Source organism: Dendronephthya gigantea, unplaced genomic scaffold (assembly GCF_004324835.1).
Source record: "Dendronephthya gigantea isolate DGI-Jeju-01 unplaced genomic scaffold, DenGig_1.0 000077F, whole genome shotgun sequence".
Lineage (NCBI taxonomy): Eukaryota > Metazoa > Cnidaria > Anthozoa > Malacalcyonacea > Nephtheidae > Dendronephthya > Dendronephthya gigantea.
Window position 1 is genome coordinate 986,070 of NW_021163087.1, and position 14,113 is coordinate 1,000,182.

At 35.7% G+C, this 14,113-nt stretch overlaps 1 protein-coding gene across 1 annotated transcript; it reads right to left on the bottom strand.

The window, feature by feature from the left end:
- Positions 1 to 1,518: 1,518 nt before the first annotated feature.
- On the bottom strand, positions 1,519 to 13,842 carry LOC114532048 (DNA (cytosine-5)-methyltransferase 3A-like). Its single transcript, XM_028553638.1, has 27 exons — positions 13,782 to 13,842; positions 13,622 to 13,699; positions 12,088 to 12,135; positions 11,598 to 11,645; positions 11,069 to 11,124; positions 10,369 to 10,534; positions 9,477 to 9,582; positions 8,832 to 8,941; positions 8,606 to 8,758; positions 8,418 to 8,519; positions 8,187 to 8,331; positions 7,823 to 7,945; positions 7,330 to 7,371; positions 7,163 to 7,242; positions 6,953 to 7,000; positions 6,768 to 6,832; positions 6,534 to 6,588; positions 6,164 to 6,289; positions 5,606 to 5,690; positions 5,057 to 5,133; positions 4,334 to 4,408; positions 4,029 to 4,119; positions 3,787 to 3,935; positions 2,688 to 2,773; positions 2,453 to 2,528; positions 2,104 to 2,231; positions 1,519 to 1,910 (listed from the first exon to the last, which is right to left on the bottom strand). The coding sequence occupies exons 2-27, from the start codon at positions 13,679 to 13,681 to the stop codon at positions 1,742 to 1,744; spliced, it is 2,469 nt and encodes an 822-aa protein (XP_028409439.1). The 5' UTR covers positions 13,682 to 13,699; positions 13,782 to 13,842; the 3' UTR covers positions 1,519 to 1,741.
- Between the last annotated feature and the right edge of the window lie 271 nt (positions 13,843 to 14,113).

Consider the following 14,113-nt stretch of genomic DNA (forward strand, 5'->3'; position numbering starts at 1 on the left):
GCTATGCCATTAACGGCAGGTGTTTCGCGTCTCTTCGAGATGATGAACTAAATTGCTTGGCTGTTTTACTTTGGTCTATTTCATAATTTTAAGTCTAATAGCATGCATTTAGCTTCATGTTACTATATGCTAAACCTGCATGAGAGTTTTAAAAAAGCGAATGAATAATATGATGTGGATGCTTCCCATCTCACCAACTAGACCACGAAGATTTGGTCATTGTCATTTATAGTCATTTTAATTTAAGAAAGAGCGAGCATAAAGCGAACCCAAAGCAAATACGTGGAATTGTTTTTAAATTCCGCCAAATTAACATAGTTGTTATGTAGGCGGCATAAATTAGTGGCATTCAAGCCCTGCGATCATTTTGGAGGCGCTCGTATTACTTGGAAATGCGCATGCTCTATGCATGTAACATTCCTAACTTTTTAGTATTTTCAATCTCCTTAGCATTTTAAGTATTTTTTCAATTCAAACTATTTGAATAATTTTAGTAAATATAACGAAATCCTACATGCACCACAAATTTTCTTGCCACGAAAGAACCCTCAAGAGAATTTTCATATACACGTTTATACAAATGCGAAATCTTGCATAATTATATATATCAAACAATATTGTACATGATCAAGTGAGAAATGCAGTTAAATTCAAATATTATACACACCGTGAGTAAACAGACCTATTGACCAGCGGGACGCAATGGCGCGAATTAAATCAATCAAAAGCCGACTGAGCTGAGCTCAATACTGGGTCGACATCGCTGTGAATTCATCAAGACGACCAGATCCCAGCCCATGTGTGCAAATTTCGTATCTGATTTGCCATCTGCACATAATGTATATCACTGCAATAGTAAAACCACACACTTCGGTTTATAAAATATTCATAACAAAATACCTTTCAATCGCCGCTTATATTAACTAATAACTATAACTGAAATATTTGCATGAGGTCATTTTTACCAAATTAAACTTATTAAAATTATACTTTGAAAAGAATACCAATAATATACACATAATACCAATAAGAAACACTTATTTTGGCATTAAAGAAACTTTTGAAAGCCTGTTCGAAAATATAAATATTTACAATCAATAAATTCGATGTAAACCAAATATTGGACAAAACCCAAAGACAGCTACAAAACCTAAACACTATAAAATATAAAAGATTTTTAACGTGTAAACTAAAAGTATAACTGACAGAACGATGATGAAATCACCATGTTTCTTTCATGGAAGTTTTGATTCATTTGCACCGCGGAATGGGGCCCAACAGAATTATTTCTGTTTCATGTATGAACGATCAAAAATGGCAGGTTTCAAGCGGTACCTTGTGAACAATTACGTCATTTGAGACAAATGATAAGTCAGATGTTCTCTACGACCGTTACGACTCAGGGCTGCTTTCCACTGGCGCGATTTTCTTACGCACGGAAATTTTCAAGGGCTTCAAAATTTTTATTATTTAAAACATATGGACTAAGATATGCATAAGTTTTTTCGATTTGTTCGGCCAGATTTTTCAAAGATGACATATATAAGAATTTAGACACAGACCGACTACCCCCTAATTACTTTTTGGCCCCCTAATTGAGGCTTCGAGCAGGCTATGCGGGTACGTGCGTATGAGAAAGCGTGAAAGTGGAAAGCAGGCCTTGCCCGAATTTAGGAACAGCCTGCCATGCAGGCTAGCCTTACCAAGGTAGCGTTCAGTGGTACTTTTAATTCCGAAAAAATTACTTTTTACTTGAATTCTCCGTGCTTGACTTGGAACTAAAGTACTCTCTTAGCGGAGCTAAAAGATGTCTTATCACTGGAACACTCCACGATTTTCCTAAAAGTTTCTGTCGCTGATTCTTTCCCATATTACCAACATCTGTATAATGAGCAGGGAAACCAAACAATCTGTTGAGAAATTGAGATTGCTTCATTGATATAGCCACAGGTGAGTAGTCACAACAGCTAGTGCGTATGTGTGAATAATTATAATACTGCGGTCAAAGGACAATCAGGAGCGTTAGTGCATGTTCTCACAAGACCAAGAGCTCCACTAGTCAGAATAAACATAAATTAATTATAGTAGTATCGTGACTTGTACCTTTCCATTTCAGTACACCATAATAAATCCTCAGTGACGTCACTATCGAATACTTCCACAGGTAAAATACCTTCTTTAGTTTGTTTGATGGAGTTCGCTTTTGTTGTCACTGTCTGGATTTTCGTAAACTAATATAAAGTTTAAATTTATTTACTTATTAAACGTAATAACTTCACTGGAACTACGCTATTTTACGACTAGAATATAATTCGAAAAAACTATATTTGCATAATTTACGATTTATGTATACATACATATATACATATAGTGTATTTATATGGTCGCGAATATCAATTTTAAAAGTTCATTACTGCTATTTTTCGTGTCCATCCAAAGGGCAAATACTTACACGAGCTTTGCGTCCACAATGTGGCTCCAAACAAGACTGTAATGATAGTTTATCACCAGCCACAGGAATGGTTGGTCTAAAAGTTACAGAAATAATTCGGTTTTATAATAAACATACTTGCAGGGGGGTGAGTCCGGGATTTACGCACCGAGAGAGGCTGGAAGTTTCCCGAACTTATACCGAGCGTACCGAGGTGAGCTCGGGAAGCTTCCAGTATTCTGACAATGGAACTGACCTGTTCATTCCGGGAAGATTTCCCCAGAAATATCGGGCTCTACGGGCTGGTGAGATGTCTTTTGCATCAACGACCACAGGGTTACACTGAACACAAAAAATCAAAGTTAAAATACACTTAAGGTGGCTCGATACAGTTTCTCGAATTTTTTTTTGGCTCATTTTAAACAGGGATATTATAAAGCACCTAAATATTTCACTATAAGGCTAAAAGTTAATATACTTTGCAGGAAACATATATAGAACGGAAAAATTCTCAGAACCTTTGCCGGGCACCCGTTACCATGGAAACAGAGACGTTTCAAAATGGCCGCCAAACAAGGTTTTATCGTATTTATATCACAAACGAGCTCGGTGACCCCCATTTTTTTTTCATTAAACGTTTACGCTAAAGATTATTAGTCTATGAAAAAGTTTTAAAAAAATTCTAACATGGGGGAATTTTTTTATTAACCAAAAATAACGTTTTTGTATATAGAAAAAACTCCCCATGTTAGAATTTTTTTAAAACTTTTTTATAAATAAAGCATTTATGGCGTAAACGTTTAATGAAAAAAAAATTGGGGGTCACCGAACTCGTTTGTGATATAAACACGATTAAACCATGTTTGGTGGCTATTTTGAAACGTCTTTGTTGCCATGGTAACGGGTGCCAGGCAAAAGTTCTGAGAATATTTCCGCTCTAGATATGTTTCCTGCAAAGTATATTAACTTTTAGCCTTATAGTGAAATATTTAGGGGCTTAATATCCTTGTTTAAAAAGTGCATCTAAAAATTTCGAAAAATTGTATCGAGCCACCTTAAACGTAATTTTTATAACTAAAAATACAATATGCAGTCTCTAATTAGTCTGAAACAATTGTTTTACACGAGAAAAAATAACACAAGAACAATTCGTTTCGGAATACGAGAAAGCAGTGGAGTACCAAAATATAAGGCGTAGAGAGAAATAAACACCTTATTTAAGCAACATCGTTGTTATATTGACAAGTATAGACGTAAGTTGATTATAACAGTCACCTTACGTATACGTATTCTCAGAGGATTGAACTCTATTATATTAATGATGAATCTTAAAAGTATTTGACCACTTCGCGTACCTGAAGAAATCTTGAAATAGTTCTTTTGTCGACAGCGCGCATGCTCACAACATTTTCAAACAACCAGAAGAAAGGTCTAGAGTCACCAGGATGGGGCTTTGCATACATCAACAGACGAAAGAATTCAAAAAACAAGCGACCACTTCCTTCTGCCGGGAATTAAAATATAAATCATGGTAATTAATACGGTCGGTCGACTTTTTTGCATGGAAGTAAGTTTTGAAAGGATAACTGGGACTTACCAAAAATTCCTTGACGGGCTGGGTTTGCAATAGATAGATCATTACATGGACTTGCTCCTATGACTAAATCAAATGGGCCCCACATTTCGATCTGAAACAAAAATAATAATAAACAAAATAAACAAAATATCCTGATGTGACAAAATGTTGCAGCATTTTTGAAAAGATGCTTCAATTTCATAAAAAAAAACCATGGCACTTCTAGGCATTGCAAATATTTTTCGTGCATGTCCAAAGTGGTGGCCACGCAGCAATAAAAGTGAATTGATGGAATTGCACAGGATTTCTTTCTTTTTTAACAGCACCTGATCTGCAGTGATTAGCTCAACATCACCAATAAACTTTACAATATCATCTTCACCATGTTGAACTTTCACAACCTGCAAGACAAAATCAATCAACTATCATTAATTATCGACAGACTCTTTCAACTTTTAAATGGCATCACTTCATAGAATGATAGGAAAACTGCATGGCACGACTATGAAACCAACGTATACATAATTGCACTAAGAAAAAGCTGATGTATACGATTTTTGTCCTTCTTGTATTGAAGCCAGTGGCGTAATGGACATAAGGTAGGGTTAGGACAAGAACTAAGGGGCCCCGACCGTTGGGGGCCCCTGAGGTCCCCCATTGATTGCCGTCTATCGCCACGATTCTTAAAAAAAACGGCGTGTCTGTGTATCGCATAAAAAAGTCAGGTTAAAACTGAACAAATTGTTATGCCAAAGATAGGCCTAGGGTATGAGGTTGATTACAAAGGAAAATGCAGCAGTAATGATGGTAGATTAAATAATAAAGTATCCATCGACCATGGCTGAATTCTCTATTCTATTATCCATGTTCTATTACTTCTATAACTAATGAAGTAATACACTAATGTAAATTTACAAGCTTCAGCTCTCAAATTATTTTTAAAGTGAAAACATGACAAACAGCTATAGGGCCCCCACACCAAATATACCTAAGGGCCTTGAAGCTCTATTAATTTATAACTATTTACAAAATTTAAAAGGCTGACTTACTCGTGTTGCATTCTCGTCAATCTCGGCAGCAAAATACACGTGAACATCTAGTCCCAATTCCTTCAGCGCTAGCAAACCTAGAAATGAGCACGGAATATCAACTAACCTCCACGAAAGTCCGTTAAGCTAAGCAGGAATGAGGTATTTAGCTACACTTGCATGGTGAGTTCAATATAGCCAAGAGTGATTAGCAGTACTTCAATAAAAAATAATATTAAGTGAATTGATCGGATAAAAAATACGACGTAGAAGCACGCCACGCCATTTTTACATTGTCTATACTGCAGACAAAACAACCCATTACTAAAATGAATCAATTGGCATGATATAATCTGGAATGTTGTTACCACCAGTTCATACATTATAAAGTTATGTAGCAATGGCGCTGATAATATCTAGAGCGCGTGATCTGAAATCGCATCCTTCGGGATCTAGATGAATTGAGCTATTGAGCCAACTGATTGGTATTCAATTCTATCCGATTTGGTGCACGTAACATTTTCATAAACTTCAAAACAATCCTTGGAGAAAAAATATGGCGGTACTCACCTGTTGCAATACCATCAAACAATGATAAAACACGAAGTTTTTGACGTTTTTCGGGTGGAATCGGAGCACAGATTCTTGGAATGGACTGAAGAAAAAAAATCACAATTAACAGTTTATCCCTACTGGACCCTGAAACGCAGTTTATCCCCAAAGAAGACAAACTGACGTTTGCACAAATCGTAGTTTATCTTTACTGCACAATAAAATTTACTTCACTCCAATCTACTGCTTACACCCAGCTAATGTAAAATCGTGGTGTCATTAGGCGTCCGGCAACAAAACTGAGTTATCATTCACCATGCAGGAGTAATTTGTTCGCGTTCAATCAACTAAAAGTATAATTATTGTAAATTACTCAGCATTTCTAAGTGCCGAAGCTATAATACGAAATAAAGGAAATGATAATCCAGTAAAATCGCTTCTGTTTGGATGATTTTGGTCCTCAGATCGACTGATGAATATTTTACCGCTAAAACTACTATTATTACTATTATACAGCACACTTCTGCAATGCACTTTATAGAGCGTCCTATTGACTAAATCTTCTCAACTACTCACATATTCTTGTTCTTTATCCGATGCAAAAAGTTCTCTCAGTTGTTCTTGCCAATCCTCTCTCTTCTGAAGAAGTCCTATTTTGTTATCTAAACACATGATACAACACCACTTCTCTGACGACGAAATCTAAACAAAAAGAAACATTTTCGTTCCTAGTTCTACGAATTTGTCATGTTGATCGTAAAAAAGAACTTTGCTTCTTACATCAAATATTTTTCTGATAACGTTTTAATTATTTTACGATGACTGAGGTAGATCAATGAGATCATTACAATTATTTTACGATGACCGAGGCAGATCATTACTTTCATACATTTGTAACGATGCACAGATCATTACTTTTCATTTGGCAATCAACATGCAAACAAACCTTATCTACGGTACCAGCTCCGCACATCAATTCCAAACAAACAGCACAATATGACCTAATATTAGGAAACGTTTGTCATTTTTTCCCCTTTTTTGTCCAAATGGTACTGACAGGAATATAACTACATGTATCGTCGTTTAACGAAAATCTATCTATATATATTGCTTTTAATATTAAAATTATTATGTACATGCATGTATATGAGAAAATAACTTGATTTATAACAGAACATACCGGAAACATCCCGTAGATTCACACATGAACACCTCTTTACCATCTCCACATATTGTACAATACATCTAGACAAGAATAATGTGAACAAGGTTGGGTTTTTATAATCGAGAAATTTATAACATAAAGTACGCTTTCAACGGCTTTACACCAGACTTATACGGGAATGGTTTACTGAGAAATATTACCTGATATCCGTCTTCGTCAAATAAGTAAACACACTCTAGAAAGGTTTCCTATCATTAAACGTACAGTAATAATTAGGTGTGTGTGTGGATAGAATTTAATTTATAATTACACACATGCCGAACGTTATCCATTCATCTGGTTTTCATTACGGGGTATTCTGCCCAAGACCTTAATTGTTCTTTTCTCAGATTTTTCAGACTTCTTCATACCTTGCACTCCTCACAAAGTGAGCCATGAAATAATGGATGACGAACACTGATTTGTATATCTCCACAACCAAGACAAATATCTACAACGCACAATCCAAGTTGATTATAGCAGTCCGTTCTAAGTCACTAAGTTCCGTTTTTCGCATTAACAAAAATATCTGAATTACCTTCAATACTAATTATGCCTGACACAGCTTGGTCAAAAACGGCTGGTTGGAGAGAACAAAAAGTAATTAGTGGTCCATAACAGCCTAGGATGATTCTCAAACTGTTGACAGGATAATTTTCAAATAAAGACAGCATTTAGTAACGACAAATTCTTAGAAAAAAGCTCTCTAGTCTAATAAAAACGAGAGCCTATAATGAGAAAAGTTATCTAATACAAAGAAATTTCTAATAATGATAGTTTTCTAATAGATGAAAGCTCTCTATAATATGTACAGCTTGGTAATACAAACGCCTGAAATACGCCTTTGGTAATACAAATCGCCCCAAAAATTATAATGTATATGTTCGATAAGCTCACTCAAGTGTGGCTCGAGGTCAACCGTCAATAAATAATAATTAGAGCTGAGTTATGATAGTAATCATCTATCCCTAAAATAGAGTATAGCGGAGAATGATATAAAAAAGCAATCTTGATACAACAGTAAAAATTACATTTTACATCTTCTGCCAAAGCAGGGGTTCTAATTGGTTGGCCGAATCTGTCCTTTCCTTCGCGTCGGTTCCAGGCCCCCTCAAGATCCACCATGTTGGGATAGACTGACAACTCTTGCATATCTTTTGAAGAAGGAATTGTTAAAACATTACTTTCATTAAGAAAAATATAGGCTCATATACACCCCCCCATTATCAGCTTTCCATGAAAATGAGGGAAAATTTATTGAAACTGTATTTCTAAGTTTGCTACAGAAATTCTGGGTTGCAACGTAACTTCGCAACTCGTTACGCATGTGTCTCCTATTGTTACTTGACACAATTTTAACAAAATTTTCCTGACTAACGCGGAAAAAATACAAACTTTGCACAGCCTTTTCAAACACTTCAGGTCCGCAAGGTTTAAAATCATCTAGTCCCCAGTCCAATAGTAATTTCGCTCGGTCATCCTTGTTAGGGTTATTACTGTCTTCTGATTTTAACAAATTGTTACTTCGTGAGGCTGCAACCTGTTATTTATATACGGGTAAATGCAGGCATATTAATTCAATGGCTAAATAAACGGTGCATTGGAATCGAAATGTTTTTCTTTTACCTCTAATGCTGACACAACTGCTTTCTTGTAAACTCCTTTCCATTTTGAAGGTGAAAATTTCGATCGAAAGTGACGAAATAATACAATTTCATTCTTGAGAAGCTTTAGAAAGAAAAGAGAGCTATACAGAGAGCCAAGGCGTTTTAGATTTCTTTCATAAAAAACAGAAATGATGAAAATATCTTTACCTTTGAAAATTTATTGTCTCCATACCATTTAACCCAGACATCATTAATTTGATTATCGGTTTGTGTCAGATTTTTCAGTTCAACAACCATGCCAGGCCACCAATCAAAACCCTTCAACTTTCCCCAAATCAACTGTCCTGGTGGAAACTGCGCCTACAATATTTTATGAATAGCAAAGGTGATTCTATCATTGTTTGTAAATATCGCACTTGTCAGTACAAATTACCTTTAAACTCTCTTTAGTGACGCTCAACTCGTTTTTATTACCATTCATTTCTAACTTTTGTCTTTTAGAATCCATCAAAACGGTTGTATTATTTACACTGTCCAGGTTGTCTGTTCAGTTAGTACAAGAAAAATATATCATTCAAATTCAGCACTTTAATTGCAATTTATTGCGAACTTTTGATATTTTGAGGTATTTTTATATTCAAATACAATAAATACATTCAAAATCATTTTATCAACTCAAGAACGATCACATGGGGCAATCTGGACTATTGGTTACAGAATTGAACCGGGTATTTCAGTCTAGAAAATCATCCCTGATCTTAGTTCACGATCTGTCTCTACGTCAACTAAAATTTAGTCCAGAATGATCGCTTCACTCGTTTAGAAGCTATTACCAGTAAAATCAGAGCACTTTTTTGGGAAATCCATAATTGCATTACGACTACATGAAAACTGAGGTAGTTAAGTACGCTTTGGCAAGTTTTCATCTTTGATCTAATGTGCAATCATTTCACCGCGGCAAAACAGTTTCTTTACAAGGCTCTCTTTATTATCACGATACTATTTTACATAGATTAAAAATAAACGCGCACTGCTACGGCGCTCTTTTTTTCTCTATAACACTAATAAAAAATACAACCTTCGCAAGTGCGCTTCAGGATGCTGTTGGTATCATCCAAGGACGACTCTTTTAATGTTGATTGGTCAAATTCTAACTGTCTTCTAACAGAAGTCTCGCAAAAATTCTAGAAGTATGAAATATGTCTCGAGTTCCCCGAAACAAAGCTGTGGGATAATCAAAATCAGAAATTATTCTGATTGGTCGTTCACGCAGTTGGGACGTTGTAATAAAATAAACCGATTTGGATTATCGGCAGAGCCTTTGTTCCCTCTCCAGGGAAAATCGTAGGCTCGGTGAAAGAGATACACTGGACGCGATTTGCCAACGCGACGCGAATATCACGAATTTTTCAGTTTTTAAAATTTGCTAATTTTGACAATGCTGTGATACTCTTGGTATAATTACTGAATGATAGTACATTTAGACTGGTTTGGTATCTCTCATATCTCTCAAAATTTTCTTTGGGATTTGAATCTATTTGCTTTTGAAAATGAAAAATTCGCGTCGCGTTAGCGAATTGGCTCCAGTGTGTGGGCCCCAGACTGCAAAACAGGTTCAACTGTTCAAATCGTCCTAAGTCTCGTCTACAAATGTTCCTTTTGGTTAATTTCGGCTATTTTCACTTTGTTTCAAGCGTTGTTGTACTGAATGTATTACTTTGAAACACCAGCGCAAACTTATCCACAGTTTAATACTTTCTCCGATAATATATTTTAACTCTCATTCCTTAGTTCCAACCCCCTTTATAATTACACTCAGTAAAACAATCGTTTGCATCACGTGAATATTGTGGATAAAAGGCTCGACTTCGTCTTGGTTTTTATTCAGCTATGTTTAACTCCGTCTTTGGGCGAAATATTTGTTGGTGAATGCGTCAAAACTGCAAAATGGAAGACGTATAACTACTGACCTTTGGCCCTGGTTCTGTAACTGGAGTATCCTTATTGTTTAATGTTGGTGTATTATCGTCCGACTGAACAACACGTCTGGTTTGTTTGGATTTTTTTCCCTTTTCGCCAGGTTTATATTCACTGAAATTCGAGGAAATTGTGTCCTGTTGGACTCTTTTATCCTTTCTTAAAGGTAAAAAACAAAAAAGAGTAGAAACTAGAGGTCAGCCTTTCCACTTAGGAGAAAAATTAACTTGTACTTTAACTTAGATACTGTAAGAAGCATTCTTTTCAGGTGTTTGGCTTTTTACTTTTTGACCTCTCCCCCAGTGGCGTAACTAGAACGATAATTGGGGGGGGGGTGGAGACGTGGATAAATATATTCATATACTTTTGTAATTGCAATAGCTTATATTACAATAGAAATGCGAGATGAAATGTTGAAACGATGGGTCTTCAGTCATTGATGCATAAAATCATTTGTCTATCGAAGAAAACTTATATACTTCACAACCTCGTAAACCTTCACAACCTTCACAATCACAGAAAAGACCCTGGGTACGAGGTTGATATACTTCATTGATCACCGACAATAATAGGTCGTAGACTATCGCCGATGAATTACGAGAATCGTGAATTACGAGAAACTTGGCTTTATTGTTAGTTAACGATCAAAATTGCATCTACTACCTCGTCTACCTAAACTTGGTTTAAACAAACCTCTTACGACTATTTTGAGTGAGTTGTTTGCGCATCAAAAAGTTTTCGGACATATTCTATAAAAAATACGAAGATCACTAGTTACTTACAATAAAGCGAAAAGAACATCAAATTTAATTACGGAAGGTACTGTATTGTCGTTTCGCAACTTTTATAAGCTAATATCTTTACCGACGTGGGTAGTACTACAAATCTAATTGTTGCTTCTGTGTTTGAGACCTATGACTATGTATGTCGTTTTTCAAAGAGTTGAGCTATTTACTAAACTCTATGCAGGCGGGTCTTGTCGTGCGAGGGAGAAAAAATTGGAAAACACGTATCACCGTGCATGCAACAATGCTGGATCAGGGTTTAGGCAGAATATTTTTGAATAAAAATGCACCAATGATGTAATGCATAATGTGATTACAAATCAGAGATGTATTAACTATTATTATTCTGCTCTAAATCTTCTTCCAGCCCAGGCCCAGAAAATAACTGATTAAAGTTTTAGAGTTTCAGAAAAGAAATTATAAATTACAAAGCTTACTTTATTTTGTCCATTACTTTGAAGAGTACATTTTCTTTGTGGACAAATCTGTGAATTTTAACAAAACATCATAATCTGACATGGTTATCCAGGGACAGGAATGATAATAGGCGAGTAATACAGCATTGTTATGCTGTAAGCAATACACGACAAACAGTAGGGAACATACAGGATAAGTTGGTGATTAGGGACAGACAATGAAGGGCAAAATAAGGGGGCAAACAAGGGGGTTGACAAGCCAGGTGTGAAAAAACAGGGACACACAGGATAAATGCAGGCTAAAACACAAACAGCAAGGGAAATGCAGGGAAAATACACACACATACACATATAAAAAGTACTAAGAAGAGTGTCAAACAGCAGAATACTAAGAATATTTTTCTTTAGTGATAGTTTGCTAATGGTGGTCTGACAGAAGAGTCTGAATAGTGATTACTTGTCAACAGAATTATCCTGCACAATGAGGGCCTAAACAAATATTCCAACTTACAGAGTATAGTTCTTTCTCAAATTCCGGCCATACATAATGGTCTCCAATCTGTAAAGATACAATTTCTGGATATCAATGGCAAAACTTTCTCAAAAGAGTTAGAAATCAAATTGCATTAAATGATAACAAATGGACTTTACTGATCAAGAAACAAATTTCATTTATCATTATACTCATTTAATTTATCATGTCAACAATCAACATGGTATTAAATTGGGATCTCATTTTTTACTCTTGGGAATTGGACCAACCTTACATTAGAAGTGGGGATAGGCCAAAAAACAAGGATCGTGCAATTTTTAATTTAGTTACTAATTTCTAAGTTATGACAGGAACAACAGCATCACATATGAATTTAGTTATCTAACTGATACAGGTAGTATTCAGGTACACATAATATACTTTTGTGAAGAATGTATAAAAATGATAAAGTATTCATTAAAATGATTATACAATATATCCCTCTCTCCTTTAGACAGGGCTGTACCTGAAGCTTAAATTGGGAGGATGCATTCATATATTTGTCTTTCTTATACCTGACTGAATTCTTTTTTACGTAATTGTTTCTATGGTATTTAAACATGAATACACTGATACACACCCACCCCCAATTAAGCTGTCAAGCTACAGCCCTGCCTTTAGTGCAGTTTAAAAGCATCAGGACAAAAGTCCTGAATGTTGTCCAAACCAAAATGTTATAACCTCTACACAATGACCTCCTCTATACAGGGTCAAGAAATAGTTATAATAATAGGGCCAGGAGCAATTATACAATACCTGGCTGGCCAACTAAAGTCTTAATACACTAAAATTGATCCCTCTGGGCTCTAACAGACCACAGTTGGCCTGGTATTGCGCTGTCCTGCATTTTGAAAGATGAAATTACGCTCAGGCTCTATACAGCAGTTGGGCCCTCGATAAATCAATAATAATCAATTTTTTAATATCCGAAACACGTGCTCTAGGCTCGAGTGAGTCGATCTAGTCTAATCTTGCCGTATGCAAATATTTGTACGAAGCAAACAAAAACGAGCCAAATTAGGTGAAGCAATAGTAAATCTTAATCTTCAATTAATACAATACAATTACAATACAGGGCATTCCCCAAGTCACCTCTTTTGAATCGATATTCTGTTCTAATTTGAATGCCTTTAGTTAACACTGTCTGTACCCGCAGGTGCGTGAAATTGGAAAAAGGGACCTTAGCATAGTATTTAGTATTACGCTTTCAAATTTGAACTAAAGAATTCGAAAAAGGTACAACATGTAATTGTGGAGTCAGTAGAAAGGCTGAGTTTGGAAATTTCTTTATTGGAATGGCTGTTTGCAAATTACGCTGAAGACTTGTAAGTGCGTAAACACAATCTAATCACACTTCTGAAGCCGCTCTTTTGTCTATAATTTTAACAAAAGATAATTTGAAAAGATATATTAAAGCTCACTTGAAATCTTGAGTCTAAATACACAAACAAAGTGACAGCAATTGTATCGAAACAATACGACTTAGTAAATAAGCTTTATAATTGATTCATACCGCACGAGGTGCTTTGACCGCTTTGGGCTTTGATTCTCCATCAGTTGTTGCTCCATCCATAGCGCGATGCACCAGGAACTTTGAGATAAATCGTAATAAAAATAATATACGTGTAAAAAAAATATAGTCAAAATATGCTTCAAATTTTGAAGAAAATTACCAGACAAGCCTTCGCCTTCAACTGCACTGTCTGCTCATTCGAACACTTGGGCAGGTCGAATGTTGAGTGCCAAATGTATCAATCATCGATCATTTGTCATAATTTCTCAAGGCTAAAGTTCAGGGTAAAACCCTGCTGGGGTTTCCCTGAAAAATTCCTGACGCATTTTTTCATGTTTCCACAGTGAGCTCGATGAAAATAATTTTTTTTTGCAAATTGCTACGAAATAATTGTTACGAGGTACTACGAGTTTACCCCGTCAGTTTTTAAGCTTTGCCTTTGGGCTTTGGTTTAGGATTGACTCTTTTGACAATTACGTCTCAACATTACCA